The 23,271-nt window shown below is 43.5% G+C and overlaps 2 protein-coding genes across 2 annotated transcripts; both read left to right on the top strand.

Moving 5' to 3' along the window:
• Positions 1-14,639: 14,639 nt before the first annotated feature.
• LOC147735099 (olfactory receptor 5V1-like) lies at positions 14,640-15,590 on the top strand. Its single transcript, XM_086952622.1, has one exon. It carries the CDS (start codon positions 14,664-14,666, stop codon positions 15,588-15,590), a length of 927 nt encoding a protein of 308 aa, XP_086808748.1. The 5' UTR covers positions 14,640-14,663.
• A 4,147-nt stretch (positions 15,591-19,737) lies between these two features.
• Positions 19,738-20,688, top strand: LOC147735098 (olfactory receptor 5V1-like). The gene has a single exon (XM_086952621.1). The coding sequence runs from the start codon at positions 19,762-19,764 to the stop codon at positions 20,686-20,688; it is 927 nt and encodes a 308-aa protein (XP_086808747.1). The 5' UTR covers positions 19,738-19,761.
• The last annotated feature ends 2,583 nt before the right edge of the window (positions 20,689-23,271 follow it).

Here is a 23,271-nt window from a genome sequence, read left to right as displayed (position 1 = left end):
GGTGGTGAATGGGGAGATCTGCATGTGGATGGCAGGGCGGAATTGCACCTGGGACCTGAATAGGACTGTGCCTTTCCTCCACAATGCTGGCTCTGCCCCCTGTGGTGCGTCTGATGTCCTTAGCCTGTCCTGTGAATGGGGAGAGGGTCTGAGCAAAACAAAGTGCTCAATACCCAGTTGTAGCTGGTTTCCCGCTACCCTACAGCCTTAGACAAACGAAAACTTGTGTATAAAAAGGGGCTGTGACCCCATGTAAAATGTTCACTCTTGTTCCTGACTTGAGGGGGGCCTGCTGCTGCTGGACGCCAGGAGGAACCACCACTGGGGACTGCCTCCCTACTGGAGGGCCCTGTGACCTGGCCCCTGGGCCCAGCCTTTGCCCCCCCCTGCCTGCTGAAAGACTTCCCCTGGACTTTGCCTCTAAAGCACCTGGGGATTGCTATTTCTTTATTGGTGGGAGAAGCGCTAGTCAAGTCAAGTCAAGTCATGAAATTTGTATAGCGCACTACATACCCAGAGGGTTTCAAGGCGCTTAGGAAAGGGGAGGAGGATTATTTGTCAAATATCCACGTTTTAAGCTGCTTTCTGAACGCTAGGTGATTCTGGGTGAGGCGAAGGTAAGCGGGGAGTGAGTTCCATTTTTTGGCAGCCAGGTATGAAAAGGATCTGCCTCCCATGGTGGTCTTGTTGATGCGAGGTACAGTGGCGAAGGCTTGGCTGGAGGAGCGAAGTTGGCAGGCGGGGGTGTAGAAGGACAGCCGAGAGTTGAGGCAATCTGGTCCAATGTCGTAGAGTGATTTGTGTGCGTGGGTAAGCAGTCGGAAAGTGATCCTCTTATTGACGGGTAGCCAGTGGAGGTCTTTAAGGTGACCAGAGATGTGTTCGTTGCGTGGGATGTCTAATATGAGCCTGGCTGATGCGTTTTGGATTCGTTGGAGTTTCTTCTGGAGTTTAGCGGTGGTGCCTGCGTAGATGGTGTTTCCGTAGTCCAGTTGGCTCGTGACCAGAGCATGGGTGACTGTTTTCCTTGTTTCGGAGGGGATCCAGCGAAATGTTTTTCTGAGCATGCGAAGAATGTTAAAGCAGGAGGAGGATACGGCGCTGACTTGTTTGTTCATAGAGAGTGAAGAATCTAGGATGACGCCTAGGTTCCGTGCGTGGTCTGTAGGGATGGGTGCTTTTTCAAGGGCTTCCGGCCACCAGGAGTCGTCCCAAGCCGAGGGGGATGTACCTAAGATGAGGACTTCTGTTTTGTCTGAGTTCAGTTTCAGACGGCTTTGTTTCATCCATTCTGCGACTTCTTTCATTCCTTCGTGTAGGTTAGTTTTTGCGGTGCTGGGGTCCCTGGTGAGAGAAAGGATCAGTTGAGTGTCATCCGCGTAGGAGATGATGTTGAGATTGTGTTGGCGAGCGATGGCCGCAAGGGGGCTCATGTATACGTTGAAGAGGGTGGGGCTGAGTGAGGATCCTTGTGGTACGCCGCAGATGATTTCAGAAGCCTCGGACTTGAATGGTGGGAGGCGGACTCTCTGGGTTCTTCCAGTGAGGAACGAGGTGATCCAATCAAGTGCTTTTCCTTGGATTCCGATGTTGTTGAGGCATTGTAGAAGGGTGCTGTGGCAGACTGTATCGAATGCTGCAGAGAGGTCGAGGAGGATGAGGGCGACTGTGTCTCCATTGTCCAGTAGAGTTCGAATGTCGTCTGTTGCTGCGATGAGGGCGGTCTCAGTGCTGTGTTTTGCTCGGAAGCCAGATTGTGAGGGGTCGAGGGATTTGTTGGATTCGAGGAAGGCGAATCCTAGACTTTGGTGCTGGGATCACTTTATTTTTCTTCCTGGGGAGCGCTTCTGCTTTGAACTGCAGCACGGAGCTGTGATCCCGTTCCAGAGGGAGTCCCCGGCATGGGGATCCCCCTGCCTGGGTGCTCTGATCAAGTGGGTGCCTACCCCGCTTATTTGCCTTGTTTAAACCCCTAGCGGGTGCCCACCCCACCAGGGGCTTTGTGCCTTTTTGTTTAATATCCGTAGCGGGTACCCACCCCTCCACGGACTGCGTGTAGAAGAACGGGAGCCTACCCCATATGTCAGCCCGCAGCCGCTGTAAATTGAATTGCTAAGGGTCGCCGATCTGCCCGTGGTGACCCGGAAGTACAGGGGAGAAAACAGGAAGTGGACAGGAGCCCACCCCGCGCTCCTGTACATTAAAGACGGATCGCCTGGCTAGGAGGATGGAGGCGGCACCAGCACCCGGGGCCCCCGAGAGTGAGGGAGAGCCCCGTGGTGCCCGGAAAGGAGCAGAGATTGGCTGAAAGTTCAGGCGGGACTCCGGTGGTTGAATAGTGCCCCATGCTGCAGCACAACAGCCGCCGCCACAAGACCGGGTGGAGAGAAGAGATCTTTACCGCAGAAAGCCAGTGAGTAAAAGCCGGCTGGGGGGGTGGAGGGAGGTCACGCACCCCCCCAGTGCCTCTACCCCGAGCAACCCCGCTTTACAGAGAGCTGCACCGGCGTTTGGCCCTGTTGGTGTCTCGAGCGCCCCCACTTGGCAGCTGCCCGCTCAAACAATGTTGGAAAGGGGTCCCCAGGGGCTCATGCCCATTCCCACTATTTGGCCCCACGAGTTACAGAGCCGTGTTCCCACGCTTTGCCCCTTACATGTACTGAATCCCCATGAGGGACTTGGTACCTAAGTCATTTAGAGCCTGTGCTGGCTCCAGCCTGTTGATTTCAGAGCTTAGAGGACTCCAATGATTGGGCGCAAAGTGTTCTGAGGGCCCCTGTGATCCCAAGCCTCATTTAACTATTTCCAGCTGCCCAGAAAGTAGTGGGCAGCTGCACCGTTTAGGTACTTCATTTTTAGGGGACCTGCTTCTGAATCTAGGAGTGAGATGCACTCCTTCGCCCCTACTTTGTCATACACACCTATGCAGCACTTATGCAGCACTTATGCACTTATTGCCAGCTGCCACGTTTAGGCCTGGTCTTTTGCGTTGTTGCTTTTGTTGCTTTTGGCTGAGTGGGCAGCCAGCCCTGACTTTTGGAAATAGGGCATTGGTGCCTTTTGACAGGCCAGTTGGGCAGGGGACAATGTGCCTGTGTTGTGCCCCCGCCTGGGGTGCACTGTGTCTATGCCTAATGTGATTCTTGCGCAAGGTGATTGTTGATTTGTGTTATCATGACAATTGCCTAATGTGATTTATGAGTAATGTGCAATGCCTTTATGCCTGTGATACCTCTGACTGTGTTTTCATGCTTAGGAGGTTGTTTTACCTAGTATGGATTATGGTGACGAGTTTATGGTTACCTGCGTGATCTATGACTGAGGTGATTAGTAATGCGTAGTGTGTTCCTACCTTTTAACAGTGGTTACTGGATGTGTTCTACAATTGTTATTGATTCTGACAGTGGCCCTGTCATGTGTATATAATCCCCTGTAAATATGGACGAGTGCCAGTTGGCACAGTGTATCTGTGTGATTACGATCTAATGTGTTTATGGTAATACAAAGGCTATTTTTATATATAGCCTTGTGTGGAGTTCCTTTTTGTGGTATGCACAGCGTGTTGCTGCTGTGTGTGTGTTGTGCAAACGCCTTACACATTGCCTCAGGGATATGCCTGACTGCTCGTGCCAAGCTACCAAGGGGGTGAGCAGGGGTTATCTTGGGGTATAACTCCCTTTCCCTGACTAGAGTGGTGGTCTCTGCCTGGCTTTGGCGCAAGCCTTAGCCAACCAGGGATCCCATTTCTAACAGGTACCTTATGCATCTTGTAGATTTTTAAAAAAGTGTTTACATCCCATATATATTTCATGCATTGTAGATACTTTATGGACCTTAGATAAGTATGCAGTTGATGGATAATGTTTACAGGTATTTTGATAGGAAATGTACTTGTACTTAACATATATTTTACATCGGAAAGAAAGATGAATATACAGCAGTCTGTATATTTTGTAAAGTTTGGACAACTGTGGATGGGAGGCTATAAAAGATGCTAAAAGTTAGAAACTGATAAATTGAAAATTATATTGTTTAATGCTAATGGACTGAATAATAAATATAAGGCTAAAGCCATCAAGAAATGGATAAGGAGCTATTCCCCAGATATAATCTTAATGCAAGAGAGACACATAAAGCAAGATAAGACATGGGTGTTCCAAAATTCTAAATGTGGACATATTTTGAATGCATTTCATTTCTGAGAGCAAAGCATAGGAATGTGACTAGATATTGAAGTGTAGTTCCTATATTCCCAATAGGCTCTGCGCATTGGAATATTATATACTATAGAATTGACGTAGGACTTAGGTCGACTGGGTCTCTATCGAATATATTAAACTTAATTGTGAGTGCCAGCTAGCTCAGGGGTCACTAGAAACTTTCTCGAATAAACAAGAAGGGATTAGTTTCTGACAACCACATAAACATGACAACTTTGCTTCCCCAAGGTAAACAGATCTTCAGAGTCGTGAAAACAATAGATAGATATTTCACACAGTCAATCTTGCATGCTTTGTTTCTACAGAGTTGCAGAGAAATAGAGAGACAGGCGTTTTCAATAAAAGTATTTATTGAACAATCTTTTTTCTCACGCAAAAGAAATGAACTGCTTCAATCGTAATACTGGCTGTAAAGTAGAAGGTGTACAGCAAGAAGAGTATTATGAAATAATACTGTAAAAGCATGTTATGGTTTCTATCCCATAAAATACATACATGAATAAATAAAGACTAAAAGTACTCAACGTGTGCTTCTATAATATGCCTACCCCAATGTATTTAACCTAAGTCTAGTACGAGGGAAGAAGTAAGTGTGGTGTAGCATAAGTTTAGTAATATTTTTGCCAAGAATCTATCCAAGATTTCTCTTAGGGTCTAATGAGCTCTGTATCTTGGTTTAGAATGAAGGAGGTCTGGTATCTCTCTGTCTCAGGAATCGATTTTCCAACACCCCGCAAGGAGAGCCTGGAAACACTGGAGCTGGATTTCTCTGCAAGAGAAAAGACAGCGTCTCTCTCAGTGCATCTGCTGGAGAGTCGGCTTCCTTCAGTACTTGCTGTAGCGAGATGCATTGGGCAAGTAGATAGTCGAACTGCTCCAAACCACTGTGTGTTTGCTAGGGCAAGTGTGGGCATAGTTATCCCTTGAAGGTGCGGAGTTTGACATACAGTTGGACATAATAACGTCATCAAAGAGTCTCAGTTCTTTGAAAACTCCATGAGTTCTTGGACAAATCAATATTCAAGCATGGGGGGGTCCCTAACTGCTGAGGCCGAGTTTTCCAAGAAAGCGTTGTGGATTTTCGGAACTAGTGGAAGTAGCCATGCCATATTTGGACTGTATGGGCTATGTCTAAATATGGTTATGATTTCTATGCCTCTATAAGGATCGGGTGATTTCTGCCTATAGAAGGGCATGAATCAGGAAACTTGCACTAGGGTCCTAAAATGCTATACAACAATATGTTAGTGAGCAAATAAAGTGCAGTATCTATGCTTACCAAACAAATAACGGAGGGGAGATAGGTATGTGTTAATAGATAGGTGAGCCTGCCATGAACAGGTAGTCAGAAAGGGACATCCTAATCCCTAAGGCGGTGGGATTAGGAATCCGACCGCTGTCCCTAAATGCTCCTTGAGCCTGTCAGAGGTGTCAGTCTTTCCCCGCGCCTAACTTGCTCCAATCTCCGGAATCATAATCTGGCGGTCGGAACGAGGCCATAGATGTCTTTCATATTTAGATACTGACTTGGAAACTCCTTTATATTCCACCTCCTTACCCCTTTTGATAGTCATGATGGTTGGTCCAGGTCCATGGTGGAATGTTAGTTTCCTGAGCAAGCAGGGAATTAACCATTAAATACTATGTAAAGAATCTGTAAAGCCAGGTGCACACCTACATCTAAGTTATGTGTCTACATTTATCTTGTTTCTGTCCAGAATAAAGAAACATGGTGTTTATGTGTGGGATGGGATAATACAACATAAGGACAAAGTAGGTGGAAAACTGTCTAAACACATGTATTTTCTTTTTGAAGACAGCTAATCTCAGTGCTGAAATCAGTTTCTTCCACAAATAAAACAAGTTTATTCTTCTTTGTGCTTCAGGCAGACATAGCAGCTTTTGGACTGACTCCCACCAGAAAAACACTAGAAAAGAATAAAGGTAAGTATATGTCAGAACAAGTAAAATAAAATTAAACAGTTGCCAAAACAACCTAGAATTATACATCTCTATTCAGCTATATCTGCTCCTTGTGCTTTCCCTCCTTGCATGCAGTTCTTTTTTCTCTCTTTCCTTGTTTCTGTTTACTAGTAAATCAGGAAAGTATCTTTCTTTTCTTGGCGGGCACTCAGGTCCTTCTTGCTAAACCTCAACTACTCCTGTCACTCTTGTGAAGCGTCTCTATTAGTATTCTTTCAATTTATTTATTTTTCTCTGAAATACTTCCCACTCTAGCCATTCTTTATCTTGCCTTTTCCTTATCAGCTAATTCTCTTATCCTTTAGCACCATAAAGTGCTTTCTTTTATTGAAAAGATATGACAGAATTTCAAAAAGAAACATACAAATAATAATAAAGAGGACAAATATTATCCACGGTGTTTTCTTATTGTTGGGTAACACTGCTGCCCTGTTTATCCTTCTGTGTAACACCACTTGCCCTTGAGTCATGGAGGACAAGCTGTGGTACTGAGAGCCTGAGGCAGTGTCTCCTTTCCTCACTGACCTGATCTATGCCATTGTAGCTCCTGTTTCCTTTTACCATCGTTGATGGCCCTCTGTTCTCCGCATTTCCCATGAGGAGAGCCAGGTCCATTTGTAGTCCCCATTCAGTCTTAATTCCATCAATTGTCTTCTGTATCAAGTCCTACCTAACTCTATAGTCTTTCTCCTTTTTCTGTCTTTCTCTCAGTCTTACTTTCATTTTAACTACCCATATATTTTTTCTAGGAATGGTCATGAGTCGGAGCTGTGTTGGCACGTTACAGACATATAAGTAAGAATGGCATGTTACACAAGGCTTTTTGTTCATTATCAATGTGGTTCAATCCATTGATAGCCTATCCTATGGCAGTACTGAATAATAGTCTACTGTTATATTACTCATATAATTTCCCCTGGATTCAATACTTGGAGGAATAAATGGTCTAAAAATAGATGGTCAGTGAGGTTTAAAACAATGCCCCAATTGGGCACTAATTATATGTATGGACTTACAAATCTCTTTTAGCTCACAGGCAAATGGTTTATAAAACAGGTGTGATGAGGAAGGTGCAGTATATTTGTTTTTTTAAATGTTGTGCCAGTCCTATGGATGATTGAAGATAATTAATTGTCAAGCCTTACATTATCTTCCTCAACAGATTATTATTCTATCCAATATCCAGATTGTATTGCCCACATTTTAAATATAAGCTTCTTTGTGTACTTTGCTTTTAGAGGTTGGAAGAGATTAGTGTGATTGCAGACTCGAATGTGGTGTGGATGTGAAATTATGAGATTCTATTCTGTTTTTTCTAGATTTTCTTAATATATCTTTATTGACATTTAGATAAGCATCATTGTGTTGTGGGTGTTTTTGTGTTGCTCGCACTTACCTTTGTCATAATTGTGTTTTGTAAATTTGGTGAATATTAATATATGAGAGTTGCCTCAGATTTCCCTGCCTAGAGGAACTCACACCCAGTTGTATGGGGCCCTTCTCTTGACTTTGGATTTACTGGTGATAACAATAGGGGTTGTTGGCCCCCAATGACCCTTGGCATCCAAGCGGACTCCATCCCCCAATGATTAATGCACCAGGAGGCGCACTTGCAGAGTGGTTGTGAAAGGGAGCGCGTCCTTCCATGAGCTTCCAGCAATCCCACTGTATGGAACTTACTGGTGGTAACAGGAGAGGTTATTTGCCCCCAAGGACTTCTTCCCCCAACAAGTAGTGCAACCGTAGGCATGTTTGCAGAGTGGTGGACTAAATAGGAAGGGCCTTCAACAAGCTCCCAGCAGTCCCGCTGTGTGGCACTACTGGTGGTAGCAGAAGGGGTTCTTGACCCTCAAGAACACTTGGCATCCAAGGGAACTCATCCCCTAACAAGTAGCACCCCAGGAGGTGCATTTGCAGAATGGTTGAGAAAGGTGGTGCGGCCTCTGATTACCTCTGGCAGGATTTGCAGTTTCACAGGGGACCCACAAACTGGCACACTGAGCACTGCTGGGGATCTGTGGATTCCTGCACATTGAGAAAAAAACATTATAAGGTAATTTCATAGCCTTTATGCATCCCTCTAGGACCCCTCTAACACACCCATGGGTTCAGGGTACCTCTACCCTGACCCCTTTTTTCACTTTGCACACATATTTTCAGCCCTGGGGAATGTTTCCTAAGATAGAAAAATGGCAGCTTCAACTTTTCTGTTAATGTGCAGCCAACCAATCAGGACCCTGCGTTGGCATGTGGAGCAATGGATTCACCATGTCCCTAGATATACAAATTTGGACCTAGTGATCTTTTGAAGAATCATGAGAGATTTAGACAATTTAGTTGAATTACTTTGTCCATGTTTTTTCTTTGATATAGAAGTGCTAGATAGTTCTGCTAAATTGCAAGAATGGCACTTCACCATATAATCGTGTGTTTAGGTATCTCTATATTGCCAATTGTTTGAAACTGAAGTGGAGGGTGATACACAACAAGGTGCGGGGAGCTGTATACAAATAGCACAATTATTCTTACCATGAGCAGTCTAGTGGTTTGCTTTTAACATTGAGGTGGGGGATGGGCTTCGAGCCCTTTTGAACTCTATGGCCAGTTGAAGGCTCCGGCCAAAACGCATTGCCATATTTTGTCTGTCAGCACTTGCCCTCAAACTTTGCAAACAGAAAAATAAAATAATGCGAACTTTGGAAAGTGTACCCGCTTGTCCTGTCCCTTTCTTCATTGAGTCGCCTATCGCATGAGGTATGCTGTTTGAGTTATGGTGTGGAGAAGGAATGCCTTGTTTCAATATATATATATTTGTTTGCTTTCTACTTACGTGCAAAATTCTTACATTTAGCATGATTTTCATAGTGAAAGGCATCTGTGGTAAAGGCATATCCGTTGTAAAAATGTTTATTGTAAAAGCCTTCGTTGTAAAGCTTTTTGTTCATTAGCCTTGGTTGTTAAGGCTGTTTCTCCAACATTCCATATTTTTTGGCTCTGCATGTATACAATGTTTTCTTAATGCAATTGAATGGAGTAGTGAAACAACATTTATACATTGCTAAGCAGGTGTGGGGCTCTTCTCATGGGAAAAATGTGAAAAGACCTTGAAGGAGTTACAATAAACTAGATTAAAAAGGCTCCCTTCACTTAAGCTGTAGTTATAAATATGTGGTGCCAGCGGTACACAGTCAAAATATCGAGTAGGAAATATCGACCTACCATAATATCGAGTCTGAAATATCGAAGGTGCATAATATCGAAGGCAAGAATATCGTAGGACAGAATATCGACCCAAGGTAAGTAATATCGAAATACTTAATATCGATGTAAGTAATATCAAAGTTAGTAATATCGATAGCATATATATCGATGTTACTAATTTCGATGACACTAATATCGATATTTGTATTATTGTATAGTTTTTTATTATGTATGTGTTATATGTTTAATTTAAGTATTTAAAATAATTACTATTATATGTGTATAAATTTTATATAATAATAAATACATTTATAAGTACATTTTATGTTTTTGTACCGGAGCGGGTTGTGGGTTTATAGGGGAATAGGGTGGGAAGTAATTTAATTATGGTAAATTGATTAGTAATTAGTAGGATTTATTAATAAATCATAATTAATTGGTAATTATGTGAAAATAATAGGAAAATAATTTTAATTAATTTATTAATTGATATATATGTTCTGTAGTGGGTTGTGGGTTTATAGGGGAATAGGGTGGGAAGTAATTTAATTATGGTAAGTTGATTAATAATTAGTAGGATTAATTAATTAATTATAATTAATTGCTAATTAATATTGATTAATTGGGAAAAAAATTAATTGATTAATTGATATATATTTTCTGTAGCGGGATGTGGGTTTATAGGGGAATGGGGTGGGGAGTAATTTAATAATAATTAATTAATTAATATATGTTTTTAAAAATTTATATTTAATTTATTGGGAAATAATTAATATTAATTAGTTAATTAATTATTATAATTTTGTACATATTTAAAATTATTAATTAATTGGTAATTAAATAATATTAATTAGTTACATTAATTAGAGTAATTTATTTATATATAATTTTTAGTTACTCTTAATTAATTAATTGGGGAAAAATAATATTAATAATTAAATTATATTAATTACAGCTAATGTAAATGTAAGGTGTTTTGTAGCGCGCTCAATTACTACCGGAGTATCCTGGCGCAAATAACCGCTGGGGAACCCGTCCTGGCTTTCCTTGTGAGATGGTCCCATGCTGGGTATCTCCAAGGTGAAGCCAGGCATCCCCGGCGTCTGTGGGGGGCCGTTGTAGCGATGAGGCAAGCTTAATGCCCAGAGTTACCGAGTGTGATCACTGCCCAAAGTGGGCACCGAGGCGAGAATTATCAGTCCGCTGACCCTGGTCCTCGACCCTGCCGCGTCGGGAATCGAACCCTGGTCCCGGGCCGTTCTCAGCCTCCGGGTCTGCCGCCTCTAACCAGTGAGGCACACCTCGCTAATGTGCTAATATATTTACTTTATTTGTTATTGTTCATTAATAATTAATTGCTAATTAAATAATATTAATGACGTTTGGGTAAAGGAGTATTTTTAGGGTTCAGGGTCAGTTTTGGGTTTTTGGGTAAATGGGTATTTTTGGGTACAGGGTCAGTTTTCAGTTTTTGGGTAAAGGGGTATTTTTAGGGTTCAGGGTCAGTTTTGGGTTTTTGTGTAAAGGGGTATTTTTTGGGTTCAGGGTCAGTTTTCAGTTTTTGGGTAAAGGGGTATTTTTAGGGTTCAGGGTCAGTTTTCAGTTCTTGGGTAAAGGGGTATTTTTAGGGTTCAGGGTCAGTTTTCAGTTTTTGGGTAAAGGGGTATTTTGAGGGTTTAGGGTCAGTTTTCAGTTTTTGGGTAAAGGGTTATTTTTAGGGTTCAGGGTCAGTTTTCAGTTTTTGGGTAAAGGGGTATTTTTAGGGTTCAGGGTCAGTTTTCAGTTCTTGGGTAAAGGGGTATTTTTTGGGTTCAGGGTCAGTTTCCAGTTTTTGGGTAAAGGGGTATGTTTTGGGTTCAGGGTCAGTTTTCAGTTTTTGGGTAAAGGGGTATTTTTAGGGTTCAGGGTCAGTTTTCAGTTCTTGGGTAAAGGGGTATTTTTAGGGTTCAGGGTCACTTTTCAGTTTTTGGCTAAAGGGGTATTTTGAGGGTTCAGGGTCAGTTTTCAGTTTTTGGGTAAAGGGTTATTTTTAGGGTTCAGGGTCAGTTTTCAGATTTTGGGTAAAGGGGTATTTTTAGGGTTCAGGGTCAGTTTTCAGTTCTGGGTAAAGGGGTATTTTTTGGGTTCAGGGTCAGTTTTCAGTTTTTGGGTAAAGGGGTATTTTTTGTGTTCAGGGTCAGTTTTCAGTTTTTGGGTAAAGGGGTATTTTTAGGGTTCAGGGTCAGTTTCAGTTCTTGGGTAAAGGGGTGTTTTTTGAGTTCAGGGTCAGTTTTCCCTACTGTTGCACTCTCTGGAATAGGAATAGAAATTTTTACCCTTACGCTATCCAACGTTTTATTTAATTAATTTTAAAATATCAAATGTTTATTTTATTTTTTATATTACTTACATTTTATTTATGTTACTCTTTTATGTTTGTAAATGTGTTAGTAAATTAGAATATATTTCATTAATTTATAAATTCGTAAAATAATTATTAATACTTATTGTTCAGTGCATATATATTACATATTTACTGTATATATTTAATTAATGTATTCTTAATATATATGTATTATTTATTACTTTTAAACATTATTAGATACTTTTAAATATGTTTATTTTATTTATTAGTTTTATAGACTTAATTTTACATTTATATATTTAAAAAAAAACGATATTTTTAACATCAATATTTTTTACATCGATATTTTTTTTCTCGATATTTTTGTACTTACCATGTTGTAGATAGGATGTCGATATTTTTGCCCTCGATATTGTTGACTCAATATTCTGGTAGGTTGATATTTCTGTAGTCGAAATTCTGTCAGTGATTCGGTGCCAGCATCAGGAGAGGCTACACTTATTGGCACCATTATGCTAAATGTGCCCTGTAAATCACAGAATAAAAAAATGGCAGTGCATCAACAATACTTGTAAATGTACTATAATACCTCAGTGCCCTTTAAGCAGGAGTAAAACTTGATTCACAATTATTAATCAGCTGCGGCTGGTGCAGGTAAGTGCAGTGAGGTGGAGCGGGGCGGGAGGGGCGGAAAGTCGATTGACAACGTAATAGGGAAAATTAAATAAATAAATCATATTCCTTCAACTGCCGCATTCCCATCCCACCCCGCCTGACCGCGCTTACCTGCACCGGCCGTGGCTGCTTGGTAATACAAACAGAAAGATATATGAAATGTTATTTCCTCTGTATTAAGATAAGAATCTTCTGGGCTTATAAATTCCTATTCCTCTGGGCTGATTGCTGAAAAGTACGTTAACTCTGTATTGGCAGGTATTTTGGAGGGTAACTACTGTCTTCATCACACTCAGACAGGTTTTAGACGCCAACAGGGTACGGAGAATGCTTTACTTGCTGTGATTGAAGCATCTAGAAAAATCTTGGACAATATAGGCTGCGTTGTTCTTATTTTGTTAGATCTCAGCGTAGCCTTTGATACTGTTAACCATCAACTTATGGTCCAAAGACTTAGTGAAGTAGGGGTGACAGCAGTCACCCTAAGATGGCTGCAGTCCTTTCTCGAAGACAGATCTTTTTCTGTCTACGAGGAGGATGCTGTATCAGAGCAGATCCCTCTGCAGTGTGGAGTCCCCAGGGATCTTCTTTAATTTCCACCATGTTAAACATCTACATGAGATCTCTGGCAGATGTGGTGCTTCCGTGGGGGATCCACATTGTCACCTATGCGGACGACACGCAGCTGGTGGTCTCCCTCAGTCAGCAAGATAAATCATTGCCTGCCTTAACTTCATTGCTTGTGAAGGTATCTGAATGGATGGACAAATCATTCTTAAAGCTGATTGGAGCAAAGACAGAACTTATGCTCCTGGGCCACTCTGCCCCTACGAACATTTTGTGGCCCAGTTGCTTAGGTTCCCCTCCTGTCCCTAAGAAAAAAATTTAGAGCCTGGGAATATGGTTCGACTGCAATTTGGATTTCAAAATACAGGCTGGCAAAGTCGCAGCAAATTGCTATGGATGTTAAGGAAGATTCTCCCTCTTCTTCCTTTTGACGCCAGACATATTTTAGTCCAGGCACTCATATTATCTCACCTTGACTATGCAAATGCAGCCTATTTGGGTGCACCACTACGAACCACGAAGATACTGCAAATTGTTTAGAATTGTGCAGCCCACCTTCTAATGAATACGTCCAAATGTGTCTCAGCCAGACCTGCTCTTGGTCAGCTGCATTGTCTCCCTATCCAGGAAAGAACAAGGTTTAAGGCTATGTGTATTGTCCATAAATCTATTTCTGAAAAGGGTTCTCCTCTGTTTCAGTCAATGCTGCAATTATACTGCCTCAACAGAACTCTTAGATCCAATAACAAACGACTAATTATAGTTTCTGTGATCAAGCGCTCACAAACTGGGGGATCGGCGGTTTTCCTATAATGCAGCCAAGTTCTGGAACCAGCTTCCAGAGTATCTACGACTGGAATCTAGCTATCTTAGATTTAGGAAGCAGCTTAAAACTTCCTCTTTCCTTGTTCCGCTTAAAATCTTCCTCTTTCCATGGTCAGATTAGGTGTACAAGGTGTCACGATAAGCGCTGGGATGCCCTTGTTTAGCCATGCGCTATACAAGTGCATATTCAATTCAATTAAATTTCTTAATTTAGTTACATTTTTTTGTACTTGTGGTCTGTTCGTTTGAGGTTATGCAAGTCATACTTTCTCTACTTATTGATATTAAATACACCATTGGTGTGCTTTGTTTTAAGAACATATTTGATTGCAGCACCAAGAATGTGAACTTAGAAGAGTGTTTCTTACTTATAGAGTCCATAATGGAATAGCAATGTTAAATTTATCAAGATGAAATTTATTTTTTTCGCTTTACCTTTTTTCATGTTTTTTACGCAATTTTGATAGTGTTTGTATGACATTTTTTTGCATGCTTTGAAAATGAATAAATCTTTTAGAATGTTGACAATCATTTCTTAATTTTTCTTTTCGATTTCAGCGAAATATTACTTTTTTACAAAATTTGAGACGTCAAACAAAGCAACTCAAAGGCATCTACATTCTTGTGAACAGTAAATTATCTGTTTTCTGCATGATTCTCCTAATGTTTCATCACCACTTTTGCCGTATGGATTGTCTCTTCACTTCGCAAGCATTGCTTATTTTCGCAGCCTTGCTACAAAAAACGACTGATATAACACATACGCCGAAGCAGCTACATGCATCATTTTCAGTCTATTCCGACTAGGTCTCCAGCAAATGTTGATGGAGATTGCTGTATGAAGAGAAATGATTAATATTACCTCAGTGACGGAATTCATTCTCCTGGGGATTTCAGACCGCCCGGAGCTCCACCTTCCTCTATTTTTGCTCTTTTTGATGATCTACCTGGTTACTCTGCTTGGAAATCTACTCATTATATTTCTTAGCAAGGTGGACCTCTATCTGCAGACCCCCATGTATTTCTTCCTAGGTCACCTACCATTACTTGACCTCTGCAATTCCTCTGTCATTGTCCCCAAGATGCTTGTAGACATGTTGGCTGTGAGGAAAGCTATTTCATTCGGAGGTTGTATTGCACAGTTCTCCTTCTTCATCTTCTTTGCCTGCTCAGAGTGTCTCCTCCTTAGTGTGATGGCCTATGACCGCCATGTTGCCATATGTCACCCACTGCGATATTCAGTTATGATGCATGGAAAGTTGTGTGTTCAGCTTGCCCTTTGCTCCTGGGCCGGAGGATTCCTGTATTCAGCGCTGCACACAACCGCGACATATCGGTTGTCGTTCTGTGGCCCCACATTGATTCAACATTTTTTCTGTGATGTTCCCCCGCTTTTTGCTCTCTCTTGCACCAGCCCTTTCATAAATGTTGTACTGGTTTTTATTTCTGGTGGGATAGTGGGACTTGGCTCCTTTCTTCTCACTCTCATCTCTTACATACGCATCATCTCTGCTGTCCTAAACATTCGCTCCACCTCGGGCAAGCGGAAGGCCTTTTCCACTTGCGCCTCCCACCTCACTGTTGTCACTTTCTTCTTTGGGGCTATTATTTTTACCTATTTCAGACCAATTGAAAGTTATGCTTTGATCGAGGGCCGACTCGTTTCTATGATTTACACCATCATAACACCTTTAATAAATCCCATGGTTTACACACTGAGAAACCAGGAAATAAAAGGGGCTTTCAAAAGAGCGCTCAAATCTCTACATGGGTGAAGCAACACGTCAGTAGTTAACTCAGGTGTAATTACATCCTGGTAAAATGCACTGCAGTAATCATATTGGGATTACCTTTACATCACAATGTTTTAACAAAAAGATATCATTATATCCAGTAGCAGCCACTACTAAGCACAGGTGGTGGGGCCATGGGGTGAGAGCGTAGGGTGGTATACAACAAAATACTCTTAAACTGCTCTGTCTCATCCACACCACAACAGGATGCTCCCAGCCTTCCAGAATCCCCTGTCCAATTTCATTGCTGCCATAAGCATAGTTGTGATTGGTCTGATCACCGTGGATCGGCGCTCAGACAGGGGCTTGGAGGCTCTGCATGTTCCTCAGCAGGTTGTGTAATGCAGCCTTGTGGGAAATATGCAAGGTGCGCATGACCATGTGGGCCGACCAAACCATTATGCCCACGTTAGAGTATGTTTTACACTCCTCCCCCTGCTCCCTGCCCTGGCCAGCGCAGACCAGCCTCCCCGCCCGCACCTGAGCAGGAAGGAAAAAGAAGACGATAATAACGTTAGGTATTATGGTTTTACTTTTTACACGAAGGCGGAGGAGCCACCACTGATTATATCATAGGTTAGATTGTGGTTTTTCTAACCTTCTTTATCTCTCTATATGTTTATATGTTTTACTTACTGGCAGTAGCTAGTAGGTAGGTATAGTTAGGGCCAAAGTTTCCATAGGGAAAGCGTTTTTTTGTTTGCCAATAAGTTTGCTGCCCCTTGATGAATCTTCACAAAAGTTTTTAAAAACTGCTACTTTTTGTTTAAGCTAAAAATGTTGAACGTTTCGGGGTGACTCATCAAGCGGGAGCTGAGAAAAAGGGGGATCCCAAACTGTGTTTTTCCCATGTTATGTCAATGGGGATTTTTCATTATTTGAACACGACTACAGTGCAAAAAGCTGAATGGAATTACACCAAATAGGGCAAAAAGCTAGATGTTGGTCCAGAAATTGTGCTTTTTGTGGTTTGGTGTAGATAGTATAGTAGTTCCAGAGATATTAAAGTTTAAAAAATGTAGATATCTGAGGACCAGGACGTTTTGGCATCCATCTTGGGACTCAGCTTGACAAAAAAGTATAAGCAAGATCAAAAAATGCTCTCGCTTACTAGAAGCGGAGAAGAATTGCTTTTACACACAGGGAGCTGCATGTTAGCAACTCCCTATGTGTAAAAGCAATATCTCCACTCACATTAGGGGGAAGGCCGGCAGGGACCGTGGTGGCCTTGTGGCTTCCCCATTAGTCCTCAACCTTTACAAAGTGGGTGCCCTGGGTCAGACCAGGGCAGCCACACTACAGGCTGGTCTGGGGGAACACTTCCCCCTCTCTTTTTTAAGGTGAGGAGATGTGGCCAAAAAAGAAAAGGATTAGCACCGGTGGATGGGTCCCTTAGGCTGAAAATGCCCTGGGGAGGGGTCCACACAGCCCCCTCACCCATTGAAAAAAAACCTGACCCCACTCCCTTAAATAATTTTTAAATAGAATAGGAAAAAGACCTCTGGTAAGTGACCAGAGGCTATGCCCCCTTCACCACCACTTTGAAAATGCACCTCCTGTTGTAGTGGTGGGTCAGGTATGAAGTCCTCTTGGATGCTAAGGGTTCTTCGAGTCAAATAACCCCTCGCGTTACCTCCAGTGAGTCCTAGAATGCGGCATTGTGAAAAGTACTTCGATGCCATGCTACCTTTCTTCACCACTCTGCAATTGCACCTCCTGGCATGCTGCTGGTGGGGCAAGAATTTCCACTTTACTTCTGATGTCCTCTGGACTATAGTGGACTACTTCCTCCCAACCAGTTTTGCACCGGAAGGCATGTTTGCAGAGTGGTGGAGAAAAGGGTTGTGGCATCTGATGACCTCGAATCAATCCAGTTGTGTGGGTCTTACTGGAGGTAACAGGAGAGATAGTTGTTCCCCAAGGACCCTCAAGAGCCAAGAAAACTTAATTTTCCAACTAGTAGTGTGCCAGAAGAAGGCGTGTTTATAGAATGGTGGAGAAAGGCAGCATGTCCACCAAACACCTCTCATCAAATCCACTGTGTGGGACTTACTGGAGCTACCAGGAAGGGAAGTTGGCCCCCAAAGAAACTCAATAGCCAAGAGGACTTCATCCCCCTACTAGTAGTGCACCAGGAGCCGCATTTGCAGAGTGGTTATGAAAGGGGGCAAACAACTTTTCAGCAATCCTGCTGTGTGGAACTTAGTGGGTGTAACAGGAGGGTTAGTTGGCCTCCAAGGATGCAGTTGGGGCCAACTACCCCCATACCTCCATTAAGCCCTACGCTGTGGGATTACTAAGAGGTCTTTGGCACCCATGCCCCCTTTCTCTATCACTCTGCAAATTTACCACTCGGCACAAAACTGATAGGGGAGGATGTCCACTTTACTCGTAAGGGCCCTTGAGGGGTCAAGAAGCCATTCTGGTACCTCCTGGAAGTTCAACACAGCAGGATTCCTGAGAGCTGATCGGAAGAACGCCCCTTTTCTGTACCACTCAGCAAGCCAGACTACTACTTAAATAAAACATCGAATTTACTGGAAAAAAATTAATTTACAGGGTTTTTATTCTTAGGCTAAGATTTCACTTGCACAAAACCAGTGAACTTCAGCAGTTATAGTTAGCTAAGCTAACTATAATTTGCGGCTCCACAATGCACTGCTTATGACCACACATATTACATCACTCGTGACATGGTCAGTGATATCACTGATGATATCATGATGACATCTCGAATTACATCACAGATGACGTCATCCACAGGATCACTGATGCACCCACTCACACCCCCATAGAACTAATTACTCACTCCCACACAACCATTCACAAACCCATTCACAGATATCAGTATTTACACACCCACTCACTAATTTATAGATCTGCACACACATCCACGCACTCAGCCAAACAGCCAAACAGCCATACAGCCACTCATACACCGATTCAACTAATCAATCAATCAGGGATTTGTTAAGCCCGCTACTCACCTGTGACGGTCTCAAGGTCCTGGGGGGAAGTGTGCAGCTCCAATTCAGCCAAAGAGTCAGGTCTTGAGGTTCTTCCCAAAAGTGTGCAGCATGGGAGAACGTCTGATGTTGAGCAAGAGCTTGTTCCAGTTCTTTGCTGAGTTGTAGGAATAGGCTCTTCAGCCCTCTCTGGCTCTGCAGATGCATAGGGTTTTGGCAAGGGTGATGTCGGTGGAGCAGAGATTTCTCTTGGGTATGTGGAAGGAGACACTTTCATTAAAGTAATGGGGTCCAGTGTTGTGGAAGGATTTGCAGGCATGTGTGAGTAGCTCGAAGATTACTATCTTCTTGATCGGGAGTCAGTGTAGTATGTGGTGGCTGATGTGTTCATGTCGTGAGATACCGTGGTGTTCTGGATAGTCTGGCATTTTCGGAGCAGGGGTGTGTTGATTCCAGTATAGAGGGTGCTTCCGTAGTCCAGTCTGCTTTTTATGAGTGCATGGGTGACAGTCTTTCTGGATTGGGGTGCATCCACTTGAAGTCTTGCAGAGGATGTGTAAGCTCGTGGAGGAGACAGCATTAATCTGTACGGTCATGGTGAGGTAAGAGTCGAGTATGATGCAGACGTTCCAGGCCTGGTCTGTGGGAGTGGGGGGGTTGCAAACAGGTGGGCCAGCAGGTGTTTTTCCACGCTGAGGGGGTGGGTTCAAGGACGAGACCTTTTCTCTTCTCCGAGTTGAGCTTCAGACAGCTGCTGCTCATCCAGGTTGCAATGTCCTTCCTGGAAGCTGAGTCTGGTGATGCAGGATTGCTTCATGAGAGAGGATGAGCTGGGTGTCATTGGTGTGGGATACTATGTTTAGTCCGAGCTGTCTGAGGATGGCAGCGAGGGGGCGATGTAGTTATTGAATAGCTTTGGGCTCAGCGATGATCCTTGGGGTTCTCCACGGTTTATCTCTGTGGGTTCAGATAGGAAAGGAGGGAGTCTGATTCTTTCTCCTAATGTTTCATCACCACTTTTGCCGTATGGATTGTCTCTTCACTTCGCAAGCATTGCTTATTTTCGCAGCCTTGCTACAAAAAACGACTGATATAACACATACGCCGAAGCAGCTACATGCATCATTTTCAGTCTATTCCGACGAGGTCTCCAGCAAATGTTGATGGAGATTGCTGTATGAAGAGAAATGATTAATATTACCTCAGTGACGGAATTCATTCTCCTGGGGATTTCAGACCGCCCGGAGCTCCACCTTCCTCTATTTTTGCTCTTTTTGATGATCTACCTGGTTACTCTGCTTGGAAATCTACTCATTATATTTCTTAGCAAGGTGGACCTCTATCTGCAGACCCCCATGTATTTCTTCCTAGGTCACCTATCATTACTTGACCTCTGCAATTCCTCTGTCATTGTCCCCAAGATGCTTGTAGACATGTTGGCTGTGAGGAAAGCTATTTCATTCGGAGGTTGTATTGCACAGTTCTCCTTCTTCATCTTCTTTGCCTGCTCAGAGTGTCTCCTCCTTAGTGTGATGGCCTATGACCGCCATGTTGCCATATGTCACCCACTGCGATATTCAGTTATGATGCATGGAAAGTTGTGTGTTCAGCTTGCCCTTTGCTCCTGGGCCGGAGGATTCCTGTATTCAGCGCTACACACAACCACAACATTTCGGTTGTCGTTCTGTGGCCCCACATTGATTCAACATTTTTTCTGTGATGTTCCCCCGCTTTTTGCTCTCTCTTGCACCAGCCCTTTCATAAATGTTGTACTGGTTTTTATTTCTGGTGGGATAGTGGGACTTGGCTCCTTTCTTCTCACTCTCATCTCTTACATACGCATCATCTCTGCTGTCCTAAACATTCGCTCCACCTCGGGCAAGCGGAAGGCCTTTTCCACTTGCGCCTCCCACCTCACTGTTGTTACTTTCTTCTTTGGGGCTATTATTTTTACCTATTTCAGACCGGTTGAAAGTTATGCTTTGATCGAGGGCCGACTCGTTTCTATGATATACACCATCATAACACCTTTAATAAATCCCATGGTTTACACACTGAGAAACCAGGAAATAAAAGGGGCTTTCAAAAGAGCGCTCAAATCTCTACATGGGTGAAGCAACACGTCAGTAGTTAACTCAGGTTTAATTACATCCTGGTAGAATGCACTGCAGTAATCATATTGGGATTACCTTTACATCACAATGTTTTAACTCAAGATATCATTATATCCAGTAGCAGCCACTACTAAGCGCAGGTGGTGGGGCCATGAGTGGAGAGCGGAGGGTGGTATACAATAAAATACTCCTAAACTGACTCATCTGGGTGTTGCCAGGTGTTGCCACGCCTGCTCTGTCTCATCCATACCACAACAGGACGCTCCCAGCCTTCCAGAACCCCCTGTTCAATTTCATCGCTGCCATAAGCAGAGTTGTGATTGGTCTGATCACCGTGGATCGGCGCTCAGACAGGGGCTTGGAGGCTCTGCATGTTATGTTATGTTATGTTATGTTATGTTAATAACATTTATTAAGCGCAACAGCTGCCCCAGCGAAGGGGCGTCCTGGGCGTTCCTCAGCCGGTTGTGTAATGCAGCCGTGTGGGGAATATGCAAGGTGCGCATGACCATTTGGGCCGACCAAACCATTATGCCCACGTTAGAGTGTGTTTTACACTCCTCCCCCTGCTCCGTGCACTGGCCAGCACAGCCCACCCTCCCCTCCCGCACCTGAGCAGGAAGGAAAAAGAAGACGATAATAAAGTTAGTTATTATGGTTTTACTTTTTACACGAAGGCAGAGGAGCCACCACTGATTATATCATAGGTTAGATTGTGGTTTTTCTAACCTTCTTTATCTCTCTATGTTTATATATTGTTACTTACTGGCAGTAGCTAGTAGGTAGGTATAGTTAGGGATAACGTTTCCATAGGGAAAGCGTTTTTTGTTAGCCAATAAGTTTGCCGCCCCTTGATGAATCTTCACAAAAGTTTTTAAAAACTGCCACTTTTTGTTTAAGCTAAAAATGCTGAACGTTTCAGGGTGACTCATCAAGCGGGAGCTGAGAAAAAGGGGGATCCCAAACTGTGTTTTTCCCATGTTATGTCAATGGGGATTTTTCATTATTTGAACACGACTACAGTGCAAAAAGCTGAATGGAATTACACCAAATAGGGTAAAAAGCTAGATGTTGGTCCAGAAATGGTGCTTTTTGTGGTTTGGTGTAGATAGTATAGTAGTTCCAGAGATATTAAAGTTTAAAAAATGTAGATATCTGGGGACCAGGACGTTTTGGCATCCATCTTGGGACTCAGCTTGACAAAAAAGTATAAGCAAGAGCAGAAAATGCTCTTGCTTAGTAGAAGTGGAGCAGAATTGCTTTTACACACATGGAGCTGCATGTTAGCAGCTCCCTATGTGTAAAAGCAATATCTCCTCTCGCATTAGGGGGTAGGCCGGCAGGGACCGTGGTGGCCTTGTGGCTTCCCCATTAGTCCCCAACCTTTACAAAGTGGGTGCCCTCGGTCAGACCAGGGCAGCCAAACTACAGGCTGGTCTGGGGGGCACACTCCCCCCTCTCTTTTTTAAGGTGAGGAGATGTGGCCAAAAAAGAAAAGGCTTAACACCGGTGGATGGGTCCCTTAGGCTGAGAATGCCCTGGGGAGGGGTCCACACAGCCCCCTCACCCATTGAAAAAAAATCAGACCCCACTCCCTTAAATAATTTTTAAATAGAATAGGAAAAAGACCTCTGGTAAGTCACCAGAGGCTATGCCCCCTTCACCACCACTTTGAAAATGCACCTCCTGTTGAGGTGGTGGGTCAGGTATGAAGTCCTCTTGGGCGCTGAGGGTTCTTCGAGTCAAAGAACCCCTCCCATTACCTCCAGTGAGTCCTAGAATGCGGCATTGTGAAAAGGACTTCGATGCCATGCTACCTTTCTTCACCACTCAGCAATTGCGCCTCCTGGCGTGCTGCTGGTTGGGCAACAATTTCCACTTTACTTCTGATGTCCTCAGGACTATAGTGGACTTCTTCCTCCCAACCAGTTTTGCACCGGAAGGCATGTTTGCAGAGTGGTGGAGAAAAGGGTTGTGGCATCAGATGACCTCGAATCAATCCAGTTGTGTGGGTCTTACTGGAGGTAACAGGAGAGATAGTTGTTCCCCAAGGACCCTCAAGAGCCAAGGAAACTTAATTTTCCAACTAGTGGTGTGCCAGAAGAAGGCGTGTTTATAGAATGGTGGAGAAAGGCAGCATGGCCACCAAACACCTCTCATCAAATCCACTGTGTGTGACTTACTGGAGCTACCAGGAAGGGTAGTTGGCCCCCAAAGAAACTCAATAGCCAAGAGGACTTCATCCCCCTACTAGTAGTGCACCAGGTGCCGCATTTGCCGAGTGTTTATGAAAGGGGGCAAGCAACTTTTCAGTAATCCTGCTGTGTGGAACTTAGTGGGTGTAACAGGAGGGTTAGTTGGCCTCCAGGGATGCAGTTGGGGCAAACTCCCCCCCCCCCCCCATACCTCCATTAAGCCCTACGCAGTGGGATTACTAGGAGGTCTTTGGCACCCATGCCCCCTTTCTCTATCACTCTGCAAATTTACCACTTGGCGCAACACTGAAAGGGGAGGATGTCCACTTTACTCCTGAGGGCCCTTGAGGGGTCAAGAAGCCATTCTGGTACCTCCTGGAAGTCCAAC

This window comes from Lissotriton vulgaris, chromosome 1_2 (genome assembly GCF_964263255.1).
Source record: "Lissotriton vulgaris chromosome 1_2, aLisVul1.2, whole genome shotgun sequence".
Taxonomy (NCBI): Eukaryota; Metazoa; Chordata; class Amphibia; order Caudata; family Salamandridae; genus Lissotriton; species Lissotriton vulgaris.
The sequence above is the reverse complement of the archived record's forward strand: the minus strand, read 5'-3'. Positions and strand labels throughout refer to the sequence as shown.